The sequence below is a fragment of the Trichechus manatus genome, unplaced genomic scaffold, assembly GCF_000243295.1.
Source record: "Trichechus manatus latirostris isolate Lorelei unplaced genomic scaffold, TriManLat1.0 scaffold00028, whole genome shotgun sequence".
Classification (NCBI taxonomy): domain Eukaryota; kingdom Metazoa; phylum Chordata; class Mammalia; order Sirenia; family Trichechidae; genus Trichechus; species Trichechus manatus.
Genome location: NW_004443964.1, coordinates 22,486,399 through 22,509,889, shown reverse-complemented (window position 1 = coordinate 22,509,889; position 23,491 = coordinate 22,486,399). Strand labels below are relative to the sequence as shown.

Below are 23,491 nucleotides of genomic sequence, written 5' to 3'. Positions count from 1 at the left end.
TCTCTTCACAATATTCTTTGTGTTCCACCCAAAACTTGGCAAATAAAATTGAGTAATATACATGCCATCATTTGGAAATGTACGAGAGCAGCATTAGGAGCCCATGAGTGGAAAAGGCGTGAATTTTGGTTCCAGCTTTGTCACCACAGGCAGTTGTGGTACTCTGGACATGTCACTCAGCCTCGGTGGAACTCACTCTCCTTCTCATCTATGTTTTACTATTAGCCTCACTTAAAATGTCATCTACACAATGACTCTAAAGCAAAGTTGGAGCCTCTGGAAACCATTTAATCCAGTCTCACCTCCAGACTTAACCATCCCAGGACCAAGCTAACATTTACAATAACATTTATGGAGCACCTTCTAATTGTAAGTATCTTATTTAACTCTTCACATCAATTCTAGGAGATGGGTATTATTTCCATTTTTACAATCAGGGAAACTAAGGCTCAGGAAGGTGAAACGACTTACCCACAGTCACAAAGCAAGGAGATGGAGGTATGAGGATTTGAACTCAACTACTGATGTCTCAAAGCCCTTGTACTTTCTTCTATACCTCACTGCCTTGCTTTTCCAAGCAAATTCACTCCACCTCTCGAACTCCTTAGAGCAAAGTTCCCTGAACCATTTCAGAAACTAAAACTTAAGAGTCAAAAGTGCTCAGAAACAGGTGGTACCCAATTTAACCAACCCACAGACCTGGAGACTAATGGGAAAAGAAAGTGATGACACGGGACACAGGACACAAAAGCTCCCTCCTGGGTGTGCTGTTTCCCTCTAATTAAATCACCTTCACTCCTTTAATCTTACCTCTTAGGTTTTAGGTTTTCTAGATCTTACAAGCTCTCCCCTTCTCCCTCTTTTACCTTCTCCAAAAGTCTACATTTCCATGTAGACTAAATCAGAGGCTCATTACTTTTAATCATTCTGACCAATGGCAGGTGGATTTGGATTTCCTTCTCAGCTCTTTTGTCATTTTCCCTCCAAATACAGTCCTGTAACAAATGGTCTTCTGTAGGTGCCCATCCCTTTTTCTTCCTATTCCACTTACACTCAACTCTAAACTCTGGAGCCCCATCTTATAATTACATACTTCGCACTGTATTTCTGGGTGAGTCCTTAGGGAGTGGAAGGAGAGCGGGTAAAGTGAAGGAAGCAGAGAATCTAAAGGGAAAGGCCAAACATACAGCCCCTCAGATTCCCTCCCTCTGGGGGCTCTAAAGCACGCACAAACCAGAGACATGAGTGATGGTTAAAAAAATTTGGGTTTTATTGTTTTTGCTAAACAATACTAAAAAAAAAAAAAAAAAAAAAATTCATTTTGAAGGCAGGGCTTGAATTATTTAATTTTGATCCATTTATTTAATTAAAAAAAAAAAAAAGGAAGGGGAAAGAGATCATGGCCAAAAAATAGTAATTAACTCCCCCACCCCCACCCCAAGCTCTAGCCAGTCACATGAGCATCACCCACATCCCACTTGGTGCCTGATATTCAGGTGGGGCACCCTCTGCCCCATATGACCGCCCTAAAGGCACAAGGGCATTGGGTGCCAGTTTTAGCTCTCAGCAGGTTAGTCAAAACCAGACTGGTGGGCTAAAGTCTAGAAAGTCTTCCAGGTTTTCTGCCCATCGGCTGAGCACATACAAACTGTGATAAGCTTGTAAAATTTAAGGGGGGAGGAGCACAGGAGGAGGAGGTTGGCAGGCAAAGAGAAACTATAGGTCACCCACGTTTTTTCCTGGGCTAGTGGCTCTGGATATGGATTTCAAGAAAGGTCAGGGTGGGTGGACTCCAGTTTCCTTATAAAAGAAAGTCATCCCTCAAGGAAGAGGAGCTGAGCCGTGCCATGCAAAACAGTTCTTGCTGCAGAGGGTACAGGAGCAGGGGAAGCTGGCTCTCCCATCTGGGAGAGAGTGATGAGGAGGTTCTTCTGGTACCATGAAGTAAGACAAAAGGCAGAGGGTGAATCCTGAGGTTCTGGCCAAATGTGAGACTGGTACACACAGTTAAAGACTACAAAGCCATCAGGGACCCTCAAACCCCGAATCCCATCTGTAGACACTGGCTCTACAAAGTGCTGCAGGAGATTCTTGCTGTGAACTAAGTCAAGTGCCTGGTTACGGGTATGCTGGGGAGGGCAATGCATTTTTATTTTCGGAGGAATGAGGTGGGAAGAGTGGCCATGATCTCGTAAAAAGAGACCTGCAAGAAGCAGAAAATATTTAGAGAACATTTTAATATATATTTTCATATATATATTTAAAGTTAAGAAAAATAAAACTAATTCAAGCCATGCCCTGTGCAAAAAAAAAAAAAGGAAAAATTTAAAGTGAGACCTCTGTCTGCTGCTGCGGTCTCAACTTAAGTCTCACAGTCAGCTTGTTACTTTTATTTTGGAAGAGAAGATGTAAAAGTTTCTTTCAATCACTCAGAAGGCAAGTGTAGCCACTTATAAAAACAGAATGGCAGGGAACCGACTAGGAAAGGAAAGTCAAGAGTTGAAAGGGCAGAGCAGGAAAGGAAAGGAATTTTCAAAAATAAAATTAACAAGGTGACTGTTCCAGAAGGGAGCTGTGAAAAGGACATGGTGGACCGAAGTCTGTTAGTCAAGTAATGATTCAACTTTTAAATTATTCTCTTGTTCTCTTTTGTCGGGTGTTTTGTTTGTTCAAGTCTAAGATGTGGAAACGCTGACCCTTTGTTAACGAGAGCCAACAGGAAATATAGGATCCCTTCCCTCCCCCGGCCTGCCTCCGCTGAAGCCACCACCACTGCCTCCTTGGCTGGATGTTGGAAGAGTCCTCCAGGTGTGTGGACTCAGGATGACAGGGCAGCCTCCTTCTGTGGTTGCTGGGCTTGTGAACGCTGCAGTATCTTTTGGCTTTCCACGTCTCTAAAATGTTTTTCAACCTGAAAGAGACCAGGCAGCCAAGGTCAGGAAAAGAAGATGGGCAAGCAAGGTGTCCCCACCAGTCCACCAGTCCACTCCAGGCATCAACAACCTGGCTGTTCAGCCTGTGGACTACTCAGGCACCCTAGCCCTTGCTGTCTATTGGCCTTCCTAACCACATGGTAGGTGGGTATCGCGTTTTAGCCACATTTTTAGCAGCTTCAGCTAAGACTAGCTGGAAGAAGTTGACTCTATAAGCTAATATATATATAAGAGGGGAGACTATTTTGACCCAACCTCTCCCTTCCCTCTTCACACAAGTGCAGAATGAAGAGTTGGCGGGGAGTTGGTCTCATCACGCTTGTTACATCCATGTTGTTGGTGTCTCAATGTTCCTTGGAGAAAAAAAAGAGTAGGAGTGGTTTTTTTGGTTTGTGTTTACAAACATTCTAAATCACTTTAGAGAGTCAGGTGACATACTCAGGGCCACAGAGACACCAGTGGCAATGGATTTATACCAATCAGCCCTTCCTAGAAGGGCACCTATGGCTGAAAAGAACCCAGCCTGGCAGACAGGAACTGCTCAGGCCCAAGACCATGGGATGGTTGGGCTAATTCCAAAAAGACACGCTACAGAGGACACAGGGTCAACTGCTGGCTTTAGTCACACTGCCCAGTGGTTCCATCCCCACAGGAGTGTCTAAGCCACAGCTTGAGAGCCCCACATGCTGGGAGGCAGGATGGCTTGGCAGTGCCGCTAGCAGGTTGGCATGTCAGAGGTGGCAGGGATTATAGCACAATGTCCTGCCCTGATGCTGGTGTGATGAAGGCCAAGGAATCGTCCTTGGCTCCTTTACTTACTATTTTGCGTACATGGCTCAGTGCACTCCCCTCTTTGCCTTTACAGTTTTCCACTTGATATGGGGGTGTAATAACAACTTCTTCCATGACTACGATATTTTTTTCTTGCCATTTACAGTCTTTAATACTGGAAGGAGAAGAGAACAGGTGAAATGTTACCTCTTGCAGGCATCCCACATCTCCTGTCTGGTTAATAACTCCAGAAAGCTGGCCCCGAGTTTCCAGTTCATCACTCAGTCAATAACTATATGCCAGCAGCCACAGAGAGAAGAGTAGCCATGATTCATTTCCAGGGCACCACTGGCTAGGAAAAGCAATGAAACTGATGCACATTTATTCCAAGGAGGGCCCAGAAGAGTCCACCTGAAACATTAAGGACCTGGAGAACCACAGAAGTCCAAACGAAACTGAATAACAACCAACTAGGCTCAGGCCACTAGATTCAACTAAGATAGCAGTCTAGGACCAAGGTTGGCAAACTTTTTCTATAAAGGGCCAGAGAGTAAGTATTTCAGGCTTTGTGGGCCATACTGTCTCTGTCACAACTACTGAATTCTGCCATTGTATGCAAAAGCAGCCATAGATAATACACAACAATGAGTGTAGCTGTGTTCCAATAAAACTTTATTTACAAAAACAGGCAGCAGACCAAATTTGACCTGCTGGCCACAGTCTGCCAACCCTTGGGCTAGGAGGAAATGGCGTCTTTACAAAGACAGAACAAACTCTCCACCTTGTTATAATCTGTACTCCACCCCCCAACACCCACACAGTGGAAGCTGCTCCATGAACTGGCCCCTCTCAATTATCAGACAGTTGGGTGCTTGCCAGACTGAGAAAACTCATTCCAGTTCACACTTGGAGAAACCCAGGGCAGCTGATGCTACTAAGAGAGTGCCTTCACATACCTGTAAACGTTTAGATATACCATGGCCTCAAACAGCTCTGGTGCCAGCTGCCATCTGTACATCAGACCCAGGTGGTTAAACAGGATAACAGAAGGCAGTTGGGGGTGGGTGGGTTGTCAAATGTGTCAGTTTTCCAGCAGCTAGGGAAGCCAGTGGAGAGTCAAATGACTTCTGCTGTGACAAAATGTCTTTTGGGAAGTGGTTAGGAAGGTGGCCTTCTGCTCTCCCTCTAGGGAGCTCCCTATGTTCATCCCAATGTAAAATTGGGAAAAATGAAATAGATGTAACTTTCCCTTAATAAAAATTCATCACCTTTGGGAGAAAGGTATAATAACAACAAGAATAAAAGAGAAAGAGACCATCAGTTCTAAATTATGGAATACTAGGTCTGGAAAGGACCTTAGAGATAATCGAATCCAAAACTAAGTTTTACCAAGAAATTGAAGCCCCAAGAAGACGACCTGTCCATGCTTACGCCACTCTGTGTGGAACGTGGTGAGCACCCATGTCTCTGGATACCCAGGCTAGTGCCAACACACTACCCAGCATCCCAGGTGGACTCTCAGGAATCCAACCACCGGACAGTCAGCCACCAGACAGCACAACGAGGTAGCACCACCCTGGGACAGAGCACCCCTGCACTTCCCCAACTCACGTCTTGTGAATGGTCTGGAAGAGCTGCTGGCCCTCTAGGGAGACACCAGCGCTGATTGCATAGGCCTGGCTCAGCTTCTCCTCCTTCTCTGTCCGTGCTTTGCTGGCAAGCTAGAGTAGGGGAGAGGAAAGGAGGGACTCAGAAAACCACGCACATTCATTCTTCCCAACAGTCAGGACCTAAGCTGAGAAAGGGAGGCCAGAAAAGACTGGTTTGGGTGGATTCCGTTTTCTCAGAGAGCAAAAATGACATAAACAAAAAAAAAAAACATGACATACTTGAACAGCTACTGCTATTTCTGGCAAACACTGCTTCCTTCCAATACTTATTGAGTGCATACATGTGCCAGACATTCACTATGCTAGGCTAGAGATAGATCACTGAGGGGGAGGGGAAGGCAGACTACAAACAAGCAAGTAAGAACATACACGAAGTAACGTCAGGCAGTGAGAAGTACTAGGAAGAAAATAAAGCAGGGTAATGTGGTAAGAGTGTGACTGGGGGGCTATTTTTGATGGGATGGTCAGAGACGGAGGTCATGCACACACACTTCTGTTTAAAGAACAGAATCCAGAATTTTTATCAGTTATTGTGCTACAGCCTCAGATTTAGAAATTATCACAGCTTCACAGACCAGAATTTGAGGAGCTAAAGACTCTACCTTTCCAGCACCATTATCTGTGCTCACCCAAATAAACCTCACCATGGATACTGTCCACCTTCCCTTGAGCTGAAGGCAACGCTGTCCTGCTCTTAAGGCTGAATTCTACCTCATGTCTGTTCCTTGACGGCCCTCTAGTGGAACAATCACAAACTGACCAAAAGAAAAGGTACTCTAGTAAATCCCTCCCAACAGTCAATCCCTATGGCCCCTCCAACACATTTCTGGTCCCCACCCCACACTACTGGTTGCTACAAACTCCAGAAGTACAAATTTGTTTGAGTGTAAGACAAGACAAATCTGCTGGACAAGATGGTTAAAACAAACAAAAAAATCAAATGGCAGATAATGCATCTGAATGGCAAACAAATGATTTGGAGATTTTCAGACTCTACTTTCCTCCACTAACATGAACAGCTGAGTATACTGACGCAGCAGCACACTGAATACACATGCATGCACACAGGTGAACACACAATTCCTTCCCTAACACCAGGTACTTAAATACAAGAAGGATTCCACCTCTTAAGCATGTTCCAAAAAGTTTCTAGATGTGTGGAATCCTTAGCTATTTATATTCCCCACTGCTTTTACAGTGACCCCTCAAGCCATAAGCCAAATAAACAGTGGGGGTGGGGGGTGGGGGAAAAGTGTCTAGTTCTTTGCTGGTAAAATGAAGCACTTTATTAAGGCTTGGGTTTAACTATGAAGAGGAGAAAAGGAGGCCTTCAACTGGGGATACCCTAACAGTTACGAGGGACTGGGTAGTCTCATCCTTGCCTCTGAGTTTCCAAGACTGTCTACTCCAAATGGGGTCAGAGGAGAGCAGAGGAGCGTGAGCAGAGTATAGCTAGCTCATACACACTGTCACTTCTGCCTCCCAAGGCAAAAGAGGACAAAAAACCCAAACTCTGCCATGATGTGAAGCTAGAACTCCTTTTTCACGTGGTCCATTCCTAGGACGTGGAGAGAGAGATACAGCAGCAGTGAGTAATCTTTCAAGCCTGATCCTGCCATTCTGGCCCCACCAGGCTACAACTTTACAGAGAAATAAATGCACAGGGCTGGCAGCATTCCCTGAGCCTTGGCAATCCCAACTGCAGCAAGAAAGCCTCATGGCTTGAAATCACTTAGTTTCTATGGAAAGAGAACTGCTGGTAGTGTATTTTAAGCAGCAACAAGCAAAGCTTCCTCAGTCACCAAGAAAAAAAACCCTGGTAACAAGGAGTTTCCTTGAATCTCACTTTCCAAACAACCCCTTAGAATCTAAAGTCTCCACGTAAAGGAGGAGAAAATGGGAGGGTAGCAGCGTTCCCCTGGCGTAACCAAGCTCCTGTAGAGCTCCTGGGCAGCCGCTCACCCCTTGAGCAGGCAGGAGGGCCTCCCTTTGAAGTCTCAATCCCTTTAAAAAATGTTTATCCCTGAAAACTAAAACCATCTCGCAATGTTGGGTCAGACAAGGCTGCTTCTACAAAGCTGGTGATGAACAGATAATCTCAGTACTAAGAATAAAATATCCTTGTCACCTATATAGTAGGTTAAAAACATAGCAATGCTTCATTCAGTAAGAGAAAGAAGAGTTGGCTTGGGGAAACCAAGTAGAATGTTTAAGAATGGAACTGACAGATTAAACTAGAGGTGGGGGAAAAAAAAAAAAAAAAAAGGCTAGGAGAGGAGCCACTTTTGAATTTTTGCCAGAGGCTGAATAAAATGGATATAAAATCTCAGCCAAAAGTGATTATTTAGTTTGGACAGTGTAACAGTGACACACTGGTAATAGAATAATGATTTCAAATTACACCCCTCATCCCCAAAAATACCAGTTGCGCGATCTCCTCGAAAGGCTCTGAAAGCAAAGGAGACTGGACTAGCTTATTCTCCATTTCAACTCCAGTGTGCACAGAACCCAAATGCCAAACGATAAAACGGGGAGCCATGGAAAAGTCAGAAGAAACAAGCGCAAGTTTACTGTACCCAGTTAACCCCAATGCCCTTACCACCCTACCTGTACCTGCCATCACACTCTGGGGAGCCAGACTCACTGCAGACCCTGGGACCTCCAGCAGTCAGTTTACAGACTGAATTTTCATGGTAATCTGAAAAATGCTTAAACCAAACCTTCAGCCACTCTCTTTTCTACAGCAATCTGCTTTCATGAGGAAGTTGTACAAGTGTGGTAAATTTCTCCCACAGAAGACCCCAGCAATTAAGCATAAGGGAGACTGCCCTCACCATCAAAAGAATCTAAAAGTGTTTCTTCTCCTCAGAATTGGGGGTAAAGGGAGAGGGAGATTACTTGCTATTTTTACATACATTCATGAAAACTCAAGCAGAACTTGGATTTTCGTAAGCTAATACAATAAGCCTCCCTTTGTAAAGCAAGTGATTATCACTCTCCACCAATTCAGCTGTTGTACAAGTCTAAATTTTCCCACATCCTATTTCTGTAGACAAACATATACCCATAAATGGTCCAGTTAGTTCTAAGTTAACAAGTTTATGGTTATAATCAATTGGCAGAGGGAACCAATACAAGCTGCCCTTAGTAAAAAAGTGTTGTGTGTGCTTTTTTAGGCTTGGGAGGGTCATCAGGACTATAATTTTAAAAATTCAATGACTACACCATACTAAACCATACGACACCACTTTCAATGCCAATCTGGCCTCTGTCTACAGTCTTGGGCACTGAAACACTGACTGGCTGGCATCTCAAAGAATAAGACACCAACTTTTTTTTTTTAAACTATAACCACATTTACTGCCTTATAACAATATCATTACAAAGGAAAGCTGGCAGATGAGACACATTTTTTTTGTAAGCCTTAATAAGTGTACAATGTGTGTGTAAACATTTACTTTTCTATAATTCTGTTTGTGATTCTGCGTTCAGCCATTTTAATTAGGTTGAATTTCCAGCCCCTTTAGCGTTTACATATTTAAGTTTAATGCTCTGCTGATGAAATTTTCTTGCTTTTAATCTACATCAGATTTTAAAGCTCTGTCCATGCGCCATAAAAGGTTAAAATGGAAATTAGGCTCAAGGTAGGCTAGCAATGCAATCTGAATCCATTTGGGGGCGCTGTGGCCGCTGCAGATTTCAGTGACCTGCTAAAGTATTCCTTTAACATTATCGTGCTACTTGTCAATATCACAAAATTTGGGAAGCTTCAGTATTTTTATGAGGAACTTGAGCCACATTCCTTATCTTTTTCTTTTTTCCAGTTTCTCATACAAAAATTTATACATACATTGCTATGTGACCCTAGCTGCTCTCCTAATACTGTGACAGCACAATCCTCCTTTCCACCCCAGATTTCCCGTGTCCATTCAACCAGGTCCTGACCCTCTCTGCCTTCTCGTCTCGCCTCCAGACAGGAGCCGCCCATTTAGTCTCATGTATCTACTTGAGCTAAGAAGCACTCTCTTCATAAGTATAAGACACCAACTTTAAGAACACACTGGTTCAGGCAAACCAACGGGCACAAATCAATAAAGATTTGCTACTAATGTGTATGTGGCTTCACTGAAATGAGTGCACAAGACAACTGTGCTTACCTGCCTCTCTTGTCATTCTGTCTGATTCCCAGTGAAAACAGTCATTCCTTACCTACTAACCTGCCTTTCCTCCTGTGGTCATTTTATATATAGCACCTTGATGTGGGAAAAGGAGAAAAGCACATGAAGTTGATACCAAATCTCTTCAATATTAAAAGGCTTCAGGTCATGCCTGCTGCTGGGTAACCCTTGAGTAAGTGAATTAATGAACACCAAGGGCAGGTATCTCTTCCTGCACTTGATAACATGGAGGGGGAGAGGGAACAGCCATAACAACAGAAAAATCCAAGCAATATGCACTTCGTCTTGTTGTTTAGTTACCAGCTGGGCCATCTTATTTCCACACACCCAGATCAGGAAAGCACAGGTGCTGTGGGGAATCCAGAGGGATCCCTACTGCAAGTATTTAACAGGCTGCGACAGCTGACACAACAAGGGAGGCAGAGTCCAGAGGGGAACCTGCTGGCTGTGACCTACTGACTCTGATGAGCCACTCTCAGTTTATCTTCCTGTGAGTTCAGGTCTTCCAACCAGCTGCCCTCAGACAGGGGTTAGGAAGCACTGCAGCTGCTCCCCAGAAGTGCTGGTGCTGCCTGCAAGCCTGCTGGGGCCAAGGGACTGCAGAGCAGGGTGGCTAAGAACAACTGTCATCCAAAGGGCGCATGCTTGCTCCTGCTGTTTCAATTATGGGCCAGGCTCTTGGAAAGCTCTTGTTCTTAGCTAGCAACAGACAGACTCTCAAAAATACTTCATCCAAACATTAATATCCCTAAGCCTCCCTGTTACCTAGCTGAAAACTCCTGCCTGAAAGGTTCTATTAAAATACTGTTCTTTAGAACCGCAGATAATTGGGAACTCAAAAAAATATAGTACCTACTACTTGAAGTTATGTCCTAGAATACATAAAGATGAAATAATAGCTGTTGAATCCAAACAGGAGAAAAGTATAGCCAAAGAGGCCTGGCAGTGAGCACTGTCAATTCTAAGAGCTAACTTCTGTTGAGTAAGGGTTTACTCCATTTAGGCACCAAACTACACAATTCACATGTTAAACATTTACTCCTCACAACAACCCTATGAAGTAGGGACTAATACTACTCCCATGTGGTAGATGGAGAAACTAAATCACAGCTGATAAGAAACTTGCTCAAGTTTACCAAGCCACAAGTGGTGGAGTCCAGATTTGAACCCAGTCTTGCTCTAGAGCTTGTGCTCTTAACTACTGTACCACATTTAAACAGTATCACCTAAGAGAAGTCTAAGCTACTGCTGAAAATACAGTTTTGAATGCAAAAGAAAATATTTTAAAAGGGAAAATACTGTCAGACTTAGCTGCCACCTTTTCTATCAGTGCATTCTGGCATTTCCACTAGACAACATCCCCAGTACAGAACACAACTAACTATCTGCCTTTTAATGAAGGGCCTTTCTATTCCAAAAAGCAGCCCTAGTCTCACCCTAAACCTCAAGAACATCCTTTACTTCTCTTGTTAAACAGCATTCACAGAGATGCTTCAAAAAGAACAGCCCCTATGTGAGAAAGCACTGCAGGCCAATAATAAGATAAGTATTCCCTGGATGCACCATTTTCCGATGCGCCAAGACTGGAGATGGGTTAGAAAAAGCCCAGTAGTGTATGTTTTCCTCTGAATCACGGGGCTGTGTATAAGCTGGGCTACAGAAATGGTCTTAATACAAACAAGGTAGATTTTTGGTCTTCAGTCTTTAGAAAGAAAATTCTTTTATCCCCTGATGTTAAACCCATGGATGCCAAACAGATGAGTCAAAGGCTGTTTAGCAATTATTAAATCCAAAACCATATTCTCTGTGCAGTCAGTTGTGGGGCACCTGGATGAAGAACGAGGAAGCCTACTGAGTCTCAGCTCAACCCTGTGAGACCCTGAAGAGATATCTTAACTTTTGTGGGTCTCAATTTTTCTATTTACCAAAAAGAATGTTATCCAATCTATTTCTAATTCCCAAGAATGTTAAGATAGTATGAATACATCAGTGCTTGGAGTTATGGTGAAAAACACCTTGTAAATTCAAGGTGGCCATATTATCACCTCAATCTCTAAATTTTTACATGTATCATATTGCTACCATACAACACTGCACCAGATTCAACTCAGAGTCAATATACGCTATAGGCAGAGTTTCATTTTCACCTAGGTGTCAGCCAAGTCAATAGTTCTTGTTAGTTATTTGTAATTATGTCACAAAATGCTATTCATAGCTACAACAGAAAACTAAACCTCCTGGACACCTAATTTCTAGTCCTGAGACCCTGAAACCAAGTACTGCTCTGAAACCTACCATGTGGCTCTGCCGGAGAGAAACTGGCTGGGATGCAAATTGAAATCTGACCCCAACAACCTATCTGAGAACTCTGCTCAAACTAGCTCAAATTAGCCATCTCCAGCATGGCTGTGAGGATTAAAGGGTGCAATGTGGGTGAAAAACCCTAGGTGAGCTGTAAATCACAGTACAAATATTAGCCGTTAACGTTATTATTAACACAGAGAAGGTGGCTTATGGGTCATTTTAGAAAAATCCATATAATCCAACCTTTCCTTCAGCCAATGAGTTCAGTGCGCCCTCCCTTCTAGTTTCTGTAAGAGCTACTAGAGACATCGTCATAAGTCCCAAGGAGAGTATCTTCCAAAATATAACTGGAATAATAAGCTGGAAAATGCCTTTATCTGCCAAAATGGGAGGCTCCAGGCTCCACTTGTCAAATAAAAGTTGTATTTTATTCAGTGATAGTGAAAGAGCCACGTGTTGTTTCTTGAGTTCTGAAGAGAGCAAAGGAGGCAAAGCAGAACGGAAGAGCCATCCCCTTCCCCCTAAAAACCAGAGATTCCAGCTCAAGCCCCTTCCTACCAGTCACTAGCTGCATGAACCTGGGCAAGATCCATAACCTCAGTCTGCTCACCTGTACAATGAGGTCCCTCCTGAAGGGCTACTACTGGAATTCAGCAATCTATAAATGTAGAGCACCTAGCAAGTCCCTTCCCTCTAAGAACTACCAATGCCAGTTTAGCTCAGTGACAGAACAGCAACAGTTTCTAAATTGCAGAGATAAATTGAGTACTCTCAACTCTGCTTGATTCCATTTAACTCCCTCCCTTTATCATGATGTTGTTGATTTATCTAATTAATTACCATTATTCTTCAATATGTTGTCACATCTGACAAGTCTTCCCTAATATGTTCACTACTCTATGCCAAGGGTCAGCAAACTACGGCCTGTGGCCCAAATCTAGTCTACCACCTGACAGTAAAGTTTTATTGGAACACTACTATGACCATTCGTTTACACACTGTCTATGGCTGCTTTTGCTACAAAGGCAGAGTTGAGTAGTTGTGACAGAGACCATATGGCTCACAAAGCCTAAAATATTTACTACCTGGCCCTTCTCAGAAAAAGTTTGCTGCCCCCTGTTCTATGCTATCATATAGCACCTTGCTCATGCCTCCATTAACACTGATCTCACCCTATTGTTATCACTAAGTTAAATGCTGCTGTCCTTCATTGCTCCCAACAAATGTGTGATTCTTGAGGGCAAGGGCAATGTCTTAATCATCCTGACAGTCCCAGCACCTGGGGGGGAGAGGGGGAGGGCCAGAAGGCAGATAAAAGGAGAAGAAACTTCGATGACTACTAGAGGTTCACAAAACCAATCATACAACTAACAGTTCCCAGAGGTTAAGTGACTACCATACAGTCACTAATTCATTGTAATCCAGCCAAAAAAAGAACTCAGTTCTCCAAACTCCCAGCATTCTACCTTACCATTCGGTTAGTTTTTCACATAATGTGTAGATTCTTTCATTCTCCAGTCCAGATTCAATCTGCTTCACCCGCCAGGGTAGTTTCTGGTATTTACCTAAGTTAGTCTCAAAATTCCAGTGCTAGACTCTCCCATCACACCACTTGTTTTTTCCCCACATCTGTTCTCTGTCAGGGAAACTAAAACCAGTTAGACTGCCCTCTTCTTAACATTGGAGGAGATGCTACCACTGACCCAGCCACGGCACAACTCTGTCAGACAGTCACTTGGGCTCAGCAGCTTGTCAGGCAAGAACAAGTGATTACCCCCCACATGCCCATGACGCCAAGAAGGCCCTCTTGAGTCAGCAGGCTGACATGCACTGTAGTCTGAACTGAGTCATAGGCCCAGCCCTAACCGGAGGCACTGCAGCCCCCACTCTGGCTGTCAAGTTGACCCCGAAGTTTGAATGCCACTAAATCTGACCTTCAAAAGGCAGACACTCTTTAAAACGTCAATCATTCTAACTCTTGGACCTCATCTGCCACCACTCCCTACCTAACATGCCCCTTGCCACTCAGCAGTAGCTGGGCTCTCCCCATTACCCCATGACGCGCCCTGTGAGGCAGCAGCTGTGTACTCACTCAGAGCCAGGTGCAAAACTTACTGGTGGACTCTAACGTGGGGCCATAGCCTTGACAACATATTTTAACCAAGTGAGCCAAATAGGTTATTCCTCTGTTGCTGCTGTTGTTAGGTGCTATCGAGTCAGTTCTGACTCACAATGACACTATGTACAACAGAACACATAACGTGCAGATGTATGTACAACACTGCCTGGTCCTGTGCCATTCTCACAATCATTGCTATGTTTGAGCCCACTGTTTCAGCCACTGTGTCAATCCATCTCACTGAGCGTCTTCCTCTTTTTTGCTGACCCTCTACTTTACTAAGTATGATGTCCTTCTCCAGGGACTGGACCCTCCTGATAACTTGTCCAAAGTACACGAGAAGTCTCGCCATCCTCACTCCTAAGAAGCACTCTGGCTGTAATTCTTCCAAGACAGATTTGTTTGTTCTTCTGGCAGTCCAGGGTATATTCAATATTCTTTGCCAACACCATAATTCAAAGGCATCAATTCTTTTTCGGTCTTCCTTATTCACTGTTCAGCCTTCGCATGCATATGAGGTAACTGAAAATACCATGGCTTGGGTCAGGCAGATCTTAGTCCTCAAAGTGACATTTTTGTTTTTTTACACTTTAAAGATGTCTTTTGCAGCAGATGTGACCAATGCAGTATGTCATTTGATTTCTTGACTGCTGCTTCCATGGGCATTGACTGTAGATACAAGTAAAATGAAATCCTTGACAACTTCAATCTTTTCTCCATTTATCATGATGCTGCTTACTGGTCCAGTTGTGAGGATTTCTGTTTTATGCTGAGGTGTAATCCATACTGAAGGCTGTAGTCTTTGATCTTCACATGCCTCTACAAGCCAGAAAAATTTTATTTGTCTAAAAAAAATTCTTACTTGAGCTGAACAACTGTTTTCTCCCTTCTCATGTTTACACATAATGTGAGTATCTTCCACTTCCTACCAAAACATACATACCTAAACACAGGGTGGCCAGACCATCTCTGACTCAATAACTCTGAACCCCAACACATCTGGGTCAAGATATGGTCAACTAGTATGCCAATGGCCCTGCTAACAGGCTTCGTCCATGAACACAGAACACCATGCAGTAGCTATCAACTACCCCAAGAATTATTCATACTTGGGGATTAACTCTCAAATCACCAGAACTTCAAAAGGTTATGCTGACTTCAAAATAAAACTGAAATTAATTCTTCCCTCAGTGCCTAATCATTCTCAAAGATAATCACTGAAGTCAGTTTCTTTTAAAAGTGAACTTTGTTCCTCTTCCATCTTCTCAGCCTTAAGAGGTCCCTTCACCCCCAGACCAATCTCCAGATACCATTTATATTCAAAAGCAGTCAATTCATTCTCTATTACCAGGGGCCAACGATAAACTCTTGGAATCTCTTCTTCCTGGTACCATTTCATCACTCATAGCAACCCTATAGGACAGAGTACAACTGCCCCATAGGCTGTAATCTTTATGGAAGCAAACTGCTACATCTTTATTCAACAAAACAGCTTAGTGGGTTTGAAATGCCAACTTTTGGTTAGCGGCCGAGTGCTTAACCACTGGGGCACCAGGGCTCCTCAATGCTTGTTAGTAATGGATAAACGGATAAAAGAGACTGACAAATCAGTCAATGGTTCCGTACAGGAAGTGAATGCCTAAATTCTACATTACCTGTGGACTTCAATTGTCCATGCTCTGTCCCTTTTCCTCCCCCTCTCGAGAAAGTATTTTCCAACTCAGTGAAGTGATAAGACTTACCTCCCATTCAATGCAGTAGATGCATTTATCTAGATAAACGAATACAGACACTGGCTGGCTACGTCACTAAGTCCTTTGCTAGGAGTCTCCAAGGCAGAAAGCACAGACTCCTAGGTTCTGTGACTGCTCACTCCAGCCTCCAGTGCTTAGGCAAGTGTTCACTTAACTATGCCACCTGATAATACTGCCCTGGAAAGTTACCAACAAAAGTGCTCTCGAAAACATCTTTTAAGTATATCACAAATCAATGGTATTCAATACAATTTAGATTTTCCCCGATCTTGGGCTGGCAAGTTTAGATCTCTGAATGAATGTCAGGTCCAAAGCCAGGGAGGACTGACAAAGTAGTAACATCAAGGTTCCTGACTGCTTTCCTTTGTCGTCACACACCCTCACCCCCATCCCACAATTCAAGCAGCATCAGTTGGCTACACATAGCTCATGTGGGAGAACAGAACCAACATCTGCCAACCCTAGCCAATTTGACATAATTCTCATAACAACTCTGAGTGAGGTACTAACATTATCCCCATTTTTACAGTAGAGGAAATTGGTGCTCAGTAAGGTTAAGAGGCGGATAAGTAACTTAAAGACAGATTTGCTTGGTCTCTTCCTAGGTTCTTTCCACTAGACCACACTGCCTCACTGTTAACAGTAAATGTATCCTACAACACAGATATTTATTTAGAAGCATTAGTTAATATTATAGACATTTGAGTATCCATTCATTTCGCCAAACTACTCTACAAGCTCCTTGGAATAAGCACACAGAAGTAGAAAAACCATGGGACTCTGACACCAAAATAACAGACCTGAGTTCAAATCCCTGCTCTATCACTTACTAGCTCCATGACCTTAAGCTACAGCCTCAGTTTACTCCTCTGTAAGATGGCAATGGTACCACACCATAAGAACTGCTGTGAGGATTAAATGCGATGGCTAATTCAGAGCGTGGCACATAGAAATATTAGTTCCCACGCTACTAGCCATATATCCTTGAACAAGTCACTTAATCTGATAAGCTTGTTTTCTCATAGATTAAAATAAAAGGGGGGCGGAATCCTCCAAAGAACACACAGGGTGGCCGTGAAGATGAAATGAGATGTTGTCAATCTCCCCGTAAACTCTAAAACCCTATAAAAATGTAAGGTATAGTTCCCAGCAAAGCTTACCACAATGCCTTATACAAAATAGATTTTTCAGTAAAAGTTTGATAAATGCTACATGAAAGACCTTGTTAATGTTGACATGGCCCAAATCATCTGAGAGCATACTAACCCAGAGAACAGGATGCTGAGTTAATTCAAGAAACTCATTAAGAAAACACCCTCCTTCACCCGACCATAAGGCTATCAGGGCTCTGGTCCTCAAGCAATATTTAAGCCTTCTGTGACACAGTAAACCAAGAATAAGCAACAATGGTGAATGACCTGATTATTATTTATGACTGGCTTTAATATGCTTTTAGACTTTTACTTGAATGCTTCTATGTTATAGTAAGGAAATTCAGAACACTTTAAACAGGATACAGTATTACTCTAGAAAAGATAAAATGATATTCAAAACTTCCCCCTTCTCCAGCTCCACTGTCCCCTTCCAAGCTTCCTCTATTATCCCACTGCTAGGGATAGATATGACTTGTTAGCCTGTAGCAAGCTGCCAACTGACAGCAAAACAGGCTCATCTCCAAGAACCTGTTGGTCCATACCTTCTCTAGTTGGGCTGGAATACGTATTTCCTTTAAAACGCCCTCCCTTCCATTTCCTGCAGGGTCAGAATAAACAAATACCCAGTTTATATCAACAGCTTTAATTAAGCAGAGCACTTACTAGGTCAACAAGAGGAGCCAACATGTGATGGTTATCTCTCACTGGAAGCACAGCTAGTGCTCCCCTAAACTGCAAGCATCTGAAGCACTGGCTTCAACAGCTCTCTTCCAGGGAGTTCAGCATTTTTTAGTTCTTTTCCACACACTTAAACCATCCTCCATCTTAAGAAATCCCCAAGTCTAAGCTTTTAAATGAGATGAACTTTTCCTGTATGATTAGCTGTTTTCAGTGACAGCCCCGTAGGCTCTCTCTAACTGAATCAGAGGACTTGAAAAGCATCCTAAAAGGTTAGTGTCAAGGCAAAACCAATATGGCTTACTCATAAACAAATCTACAAGCAGAAAAAACAATGAATAAATGAAATCCAAAGATAACCCTCCAACCTAATTTTAGTTTTTAGTTTCTGCCTCCTCTTCCAGCAAACCTTTTTCGAGAACTGGCAAGCAGGCCACAAAGTAAGAAAAGTTAAGATTTCTGGTATTTCCCAATCTATTACTTTCCTGCTACTTTCTTGAAAGAGTGGGTAAACTAGTTAATAATGCTAGTAAACAACTAGAAAACATAACCAACAGAAAGCAAAACCCTAAAGGCAAAGATTAACCACAAACGAAATAATCAAGAGCTATTTATCTTCGAGGTCAAACGAAGGGAATTGCTTAACAGCTCCTACTTAGCAGTCTCATCCCTCTACCACTCCAACCACTCTCTGATAAATGGTGGCATCTGTTGTTCACAAGAGCAGAAACACATTATCTTTTAAGTCTGAGAAAAGCATCCCTCTTTCAGATAATCTTTCTCTACTATTCACTAAAAATCCAGTTATTTAGTGGCAGGCTTCTCATACTCTATAAACATCAAAGGATAACTTCGAGCCTATTTTATTCTTAACATACTAGGACTCAAACTATTTTACTCAGGTCTTTTAAAATCTCTTGAACTAACACAAGACCACCCAGAGAGCGCCTATACTCCAGTAGGAAGTACCTAACTAAGCCAGGGTTTTGGAAACTTAGGCTTCTAACAACAGGACGTCCTGTAAGCGACAACAGTGTTTAATATGAAACCCAAGACCCTCCTGAATCTGTCTTCAGCTATCGCTGAAGAACACGTGGCATTTCCCTGGAATCTGGCAAGAAGGGGGTTCCAGATCTGAAGTGGAACTACACTCTACACTCTGCTAGCCTATTACCCTCTAGTGTTTCAGCTGCCTGAGTGTTTCCTTGCTTTGCTGAATTGTAGTGAACACACCATATTCCCAAGAGAGGCAAGAGAATATTCATTACTACAAGACTCCTCCAGAGGAAAAAACTTCCACACTAATGCAAGAGACTTAAGAATCAGCAGCCACCATTAAAATCAAAGGCACAACTTCTTCATTCAACAAATATTTATTTAGCACAAGGCCCTGTAAATTCAGTGGTGAACAAAACAGGTATGGGTCCCATCACTGTAAGACAAAGTATGGCAAGGATAGACATCAGACAAATAAACAAATACTGTACAAGTATAATTACAAAAGGAGCCCTGGTGGTGCAGTGGTTAAGAGCTACGGCTGCTAACCAAAAGGTTGGCAGTTCGAATCCACCAGCCACTCCTTGGAAACCCTATGGGGTAGTTCTACTCTGTCCTATAGGGTCGCTATGAATCAGAATCAACTTGACAGCAACAAGTTTTTCGAGTTTATAATTAGGAAAAAGGCCAGGATAGGGTGATGTGAGGTTCCACTTTGCCCAGGACACAAGGGTCTATACATGATGCCTCAGCATACAACAAAAGCACACCCCTTTACTCTCAAAACTGTTGCTGTTTGGACAACAGACACAGTCACCTTAGCTATGAAGAACAAGGTACTATGAGAGAAATGGGGGGGGGGGATAACTTTGGCCTGAGTGATCAGGGAAGACTTCTTGGAAGAGGTGCCATTTAAGATGAGTCCTGATGGATAAGGCACCAGTCAATTCTGGAAGAAACAGTGTTCCAAATACAGGTGACAGCATAGGCTACAACAAGGCTTGGGACGTTATTATTATTGATCAACATGAACTTTGGCTAATGGAGCTGAAAAACCAAAAAAGTGATCTGGGGTTCCCAGAGATCGATTTGTGCATTCAAGATTAAAACACCCTAAAGATCTAAATTTGTTAGACCTCAAAATTCAAACATAATGATATAAACGAAACTCTAAGGACGTGGTTTTCAAACTTTTGTAGGTCACAAATCCCTCTGAGATCTGAAAAGGACTCCAGGTCCTCATCTAGGAAATGTGTGCACACATACACACGTACTCAGAATTTCAGGAGGTTCACAGGAAACAGCCCCACCCCATCCCACCCTGCGATCACCAGGTTAAAAAAAAAAAAAAAAGCCCCCTTTCACACATGGCAAGCTCTCAATTCTATTTGAGCATTAAGATGTTTCTTAAGACATGCTAAAGATATCCAAGAATAAAGACAAAAACTAAGGTGACATACTTTTTTAAAAAGGTATTGGAACAAGCAACTGTAAGTCAATGAAAAACAGCCAATGGACAAGGTACATATCATCAACAGTCTATGACACTCATCTTCCCTGCCATTTTGGTTAGGCAGACCTGCTCTCAAGTCCTTACCTTACTAACATTGAGTGAAGCTAGAGGAGGAGGGGTTTCTGTTCGGTCATTAATTATTTCCACTTCTGAAACATACTGTAAGTTTATGAGCAAGATGTCTGCATGGTTGGGCTTTCCACTTGAAGAAGGACATTCTGGTGAGAAAATAAAGTTAAGGAAAACAGGGCAAGCAGAGGCACTGACACATCCCAAAAGGGGCATGGAAAACACAATTCACACAAAGTTCTTGTAAAAGACATGCCGCGGGTGGGGGGGAGGAGGCGTGTCACAAGAATCACCATTCTCCTCAGAAATCTCTGCCTCCCACCTGCCTCCGGCCCAAGCCCATGACCAAAGGATTCTGCGCTTTTCAAACCCACAAACAAAAACGGGAAGCCTCAAAACACTTTCTTTCACCTTCTCTGTTTCATGAAGAGAGCACAATCCAGTTTTAACGTCTTATGTATACTGTCTGTCTGGAACCTATGAACCACATGTCAGCAGAGCTGATATTTTCTGTTCTTGGTATAATACTCTCTGTATAATGCTCTTTTCATTTTTTCAGATTTGAGATTTCCCATTTTACAGAGAAGAAAACTACGGCACTGGAAAGGAAACTCACCTATCTAGTTACTCCATTCATTCATTCACTCACTCTCCAACCATGTACCAAGTGCCTACAGTATGCCAATGAAAAGGAAATAGATTTATTCCTCATTCCAAAGACCCTTCCATCTAAGTCACTAGCATAGAGAGTCCCATTAGGTCCAAGTATAACTTTTAAGGAAAAAAAAACACAACTTTCCTTGCTGTATTTAGCTGCTTCAGAGGACATCCTCCTATCCTAAACTAGAAATTTACAACTAGTAGTTAAATGAATTGAAATACTTGCCAAAGGCAGCAGACTCAATAGGCAACTTCATTTTGAAAGATGCCATAAAGGATTAAAGGATTATTCCCCCCCACAAACATACCCAAATAAATCCACCTGTAGATCAAATAAAAGAAGGAAAGGTGGTACGTTTATTCCATCCAGGAAGTTTTCAGTTTGCAAGACTGAGTTTCGTGGAGTAACTGAGAAATCATTTCCACCCCAAAGATGCAGGCCACCTTTTCCCACTAGTTTAGCACTGTCACTTTCGAAAGGGGAGAGTACTACGATGGAAAAGTCAGGACTCTGTGTGTTGGGCTGAGCAAGAGAAGATGAGAACTTACTCTTTCACCTGTAACCCACATATCCTGACATAAGGCCCTGAAAAAACGTGGCAAGCCCTCTCTGGACCAGGTTTCCCATGCTCACATCCCAAAACAACAATTTCCAAATGACAGAGAAGCCTCATAGTCAGCAGCCCCCACCTCAATGGCACCACACATAAACACACACCAGGAAAAGCCACTATCCCCAGTTCAGATACAAACTCTGACCTGCACTTACTCTTCCCCAAAATGAGCAAGGCCCGTTTGGTCACCACCCCTCCGCCCCTTCCTCGGACCAAAACCCATTAGTAGACAACCCCCCTCCTAAACTCATGCTCATACCCTTGTCCTACTAGCAGTTCCTTAACCTACACACCCCCTCCCAACATGATCTCACCCGCCTCCCTTCCCATCCGGGCTCCAATTCACCAGCCCTCTCCCACTACCACCACCCCCTGCCCGATCACGGTGTGTCCCCTCACAGCGTTCCCCCCGAAAAGCCATCCGCGTGTCTAGCCCTTCTCCACCCACCGACCCTCCCTCGGGGCCCAGTTCCCGCAAGGGTTGGGAGACAGGTTGCTCAAAGCGGACCGTGGGGGCCCGCGGGAGGGGGAGGGGAGTTCAGGGCCGTGCGCATGCGCCCGGGGCGCCGCGGTAGCCGGTCTCCCCTCTAGGCCCGGAGAGGGCCCCAGCCGCCGCCGTCGTCCCCCCACATACACGCCGGCCCGGCCTCTGGCCTCACGCAGGGAAGGATACTTAAAGCCAGCATTTTGGACTGGTAGTCAAAGGCTACCACCTCGCCCTGCAGCCGCTGCTCCTGGCACGTCCGGCACGACACCTGGCTCCCAACGCTGAAGTACTCGCCCGGAGGAGCCGCCATCTTGGGAGAGCAGCCGCGGCCGGCGGCGGCGGCGGCGGCAGCAGCGGGCGAAAGCCGGGCCCCCAGTGAGCGCCGCGACGCGACGCGACGCACGGGGCGTGCTGATGTCACACGCCTGGGCGTGGCCTGGAGCTGGGTGGGGCGGGAGCCTAGGTGGAAGAGGAAAAACGAGGAAATAAAAGGGAATCTGAAGAATAATGTTTCTGTAGCGGTGACCGCTTTGGCAACTGCTTGTAAAGTCCGTTAAAGATAAATGACCCACGTAGAATGAACAGCGGGAACAGGAATGACCTGCAGTCTCCATTATGTGCACACCTTGCACACAACGAGAGTTTAATGTATGAACTCTATAAAGTAATACATATTATCCGTATTTTACATGTGAGGAATCCGAGGCTCCGAGGACTTAACGAAACTCGGTCAAGAGACTTATACCTATTTACAAAATGGTTGTGGAAAGAACATTGGCTATAGAGTTAGATAAATGAGAATCGGAATCCCAGGTCGGTCACATACTTCTTATGTGACCTTGAGCAAATTACTAAACTTCTATCGGCCTGTTTCTTCATTTGCATCTATGTTATAGCTTATCGGGAAACCCTAGTGGCATAGTGGTTAAGAGCTACGGCTGCTAACCAAAAAAATCAGTAGTTCGAATCCACCAGGCGCTCCCTGGAAACTCTATGGGGGCAGTTCTACTCTGTCCTATAGGGTCGCCATGAGTCGGAATTGACTCAATGGCAACGGTTTGGTTTTTATAGCTTATTGAGCATCCAACAACCCTTTGAGGTAGGAATCAATAACCCCATTTTACAAATGAAGAAACCAAGTCTTAAAGAAACTAAACTTGTCCAGGGTCACACAACTAGCAAGTGGCAGGACACAGTCTGCCTGTTTCCAAAGACGGTGTTGTTCACTGCTGTACTACATTAGATAATACCTACCTCACAGAGTAGTTAGAAGGTTTAAACGAGATCGTGTGTATAAATGCATTCACGTGAACACCAAAACCAAACCCGTTGCCGTCGACTCATAGTGACGCTATAGGACAGAGTAGTACCGCCCCATAGGGTTTCCAAGGCTGTAAATCTTTTGGGAAGCAGACTGCCACATCTTTCTCCCGCTGGTGGATTCAAACCACTCAACCACTGACCTTTTGGTTAGCAGCCTAAGCTCTTAACCACTATGCCACCAAGGCCTCGAATGGCACGTAGTAGGTATTAAGCAATGATAGTTCCCCCATAATTGGTCATCACTCTTGGAACTCCAGACACTTCCCCT

At 43.7% G+C, this 23,491-nt stretch overlaps 1 protein-coding gene across 2 annotated transcripts; it reads right to left on the bottom strand.

The window, feature by feature from the left end:
* Nucleotides 1-1,246: 1,246 nt before the first annotated feature.
* LSM12 (LSM12 homolog) lies at nt 1,247-22,359 on the bottom strand. Of its 2 annotated transcripts, none has more exons than XM_004374312.1 (5): nt 22,087-22,359; nt 20,155-20,288; nt 5,316-5,425; nt 3,753-3,879; nt 1,247-2,911 (listed from the first exon to the last, which is right to left on the bottom strand). In XM_004374312.1, the coding sequence occupies exons 1-5, from the start codon at nt 22,208-22,210 to the stop codon at nt 2,819-2,821; spliced, it is 588 nt and encodes a 195-aa protein (XP_004374369.1). In that variant the 5' UTR covers nt 22,211-22,359; the 3' UTR covers nt 1,247-2,818. The 2 variants fall into 2 exon arrangements, with proteins under 2 accessions (XP_004374369.1, XP_023585181.1); XM_023729413.1 differs by lacking the exon at nt 1,247-2,911 and adding an exon at nt 2,965-3,286 and having other exon boundaries at nt 22,087-22,272.
* Between the last annotated feature and the right edge of the window lie 1,132 nt (nt 22,360-23,491).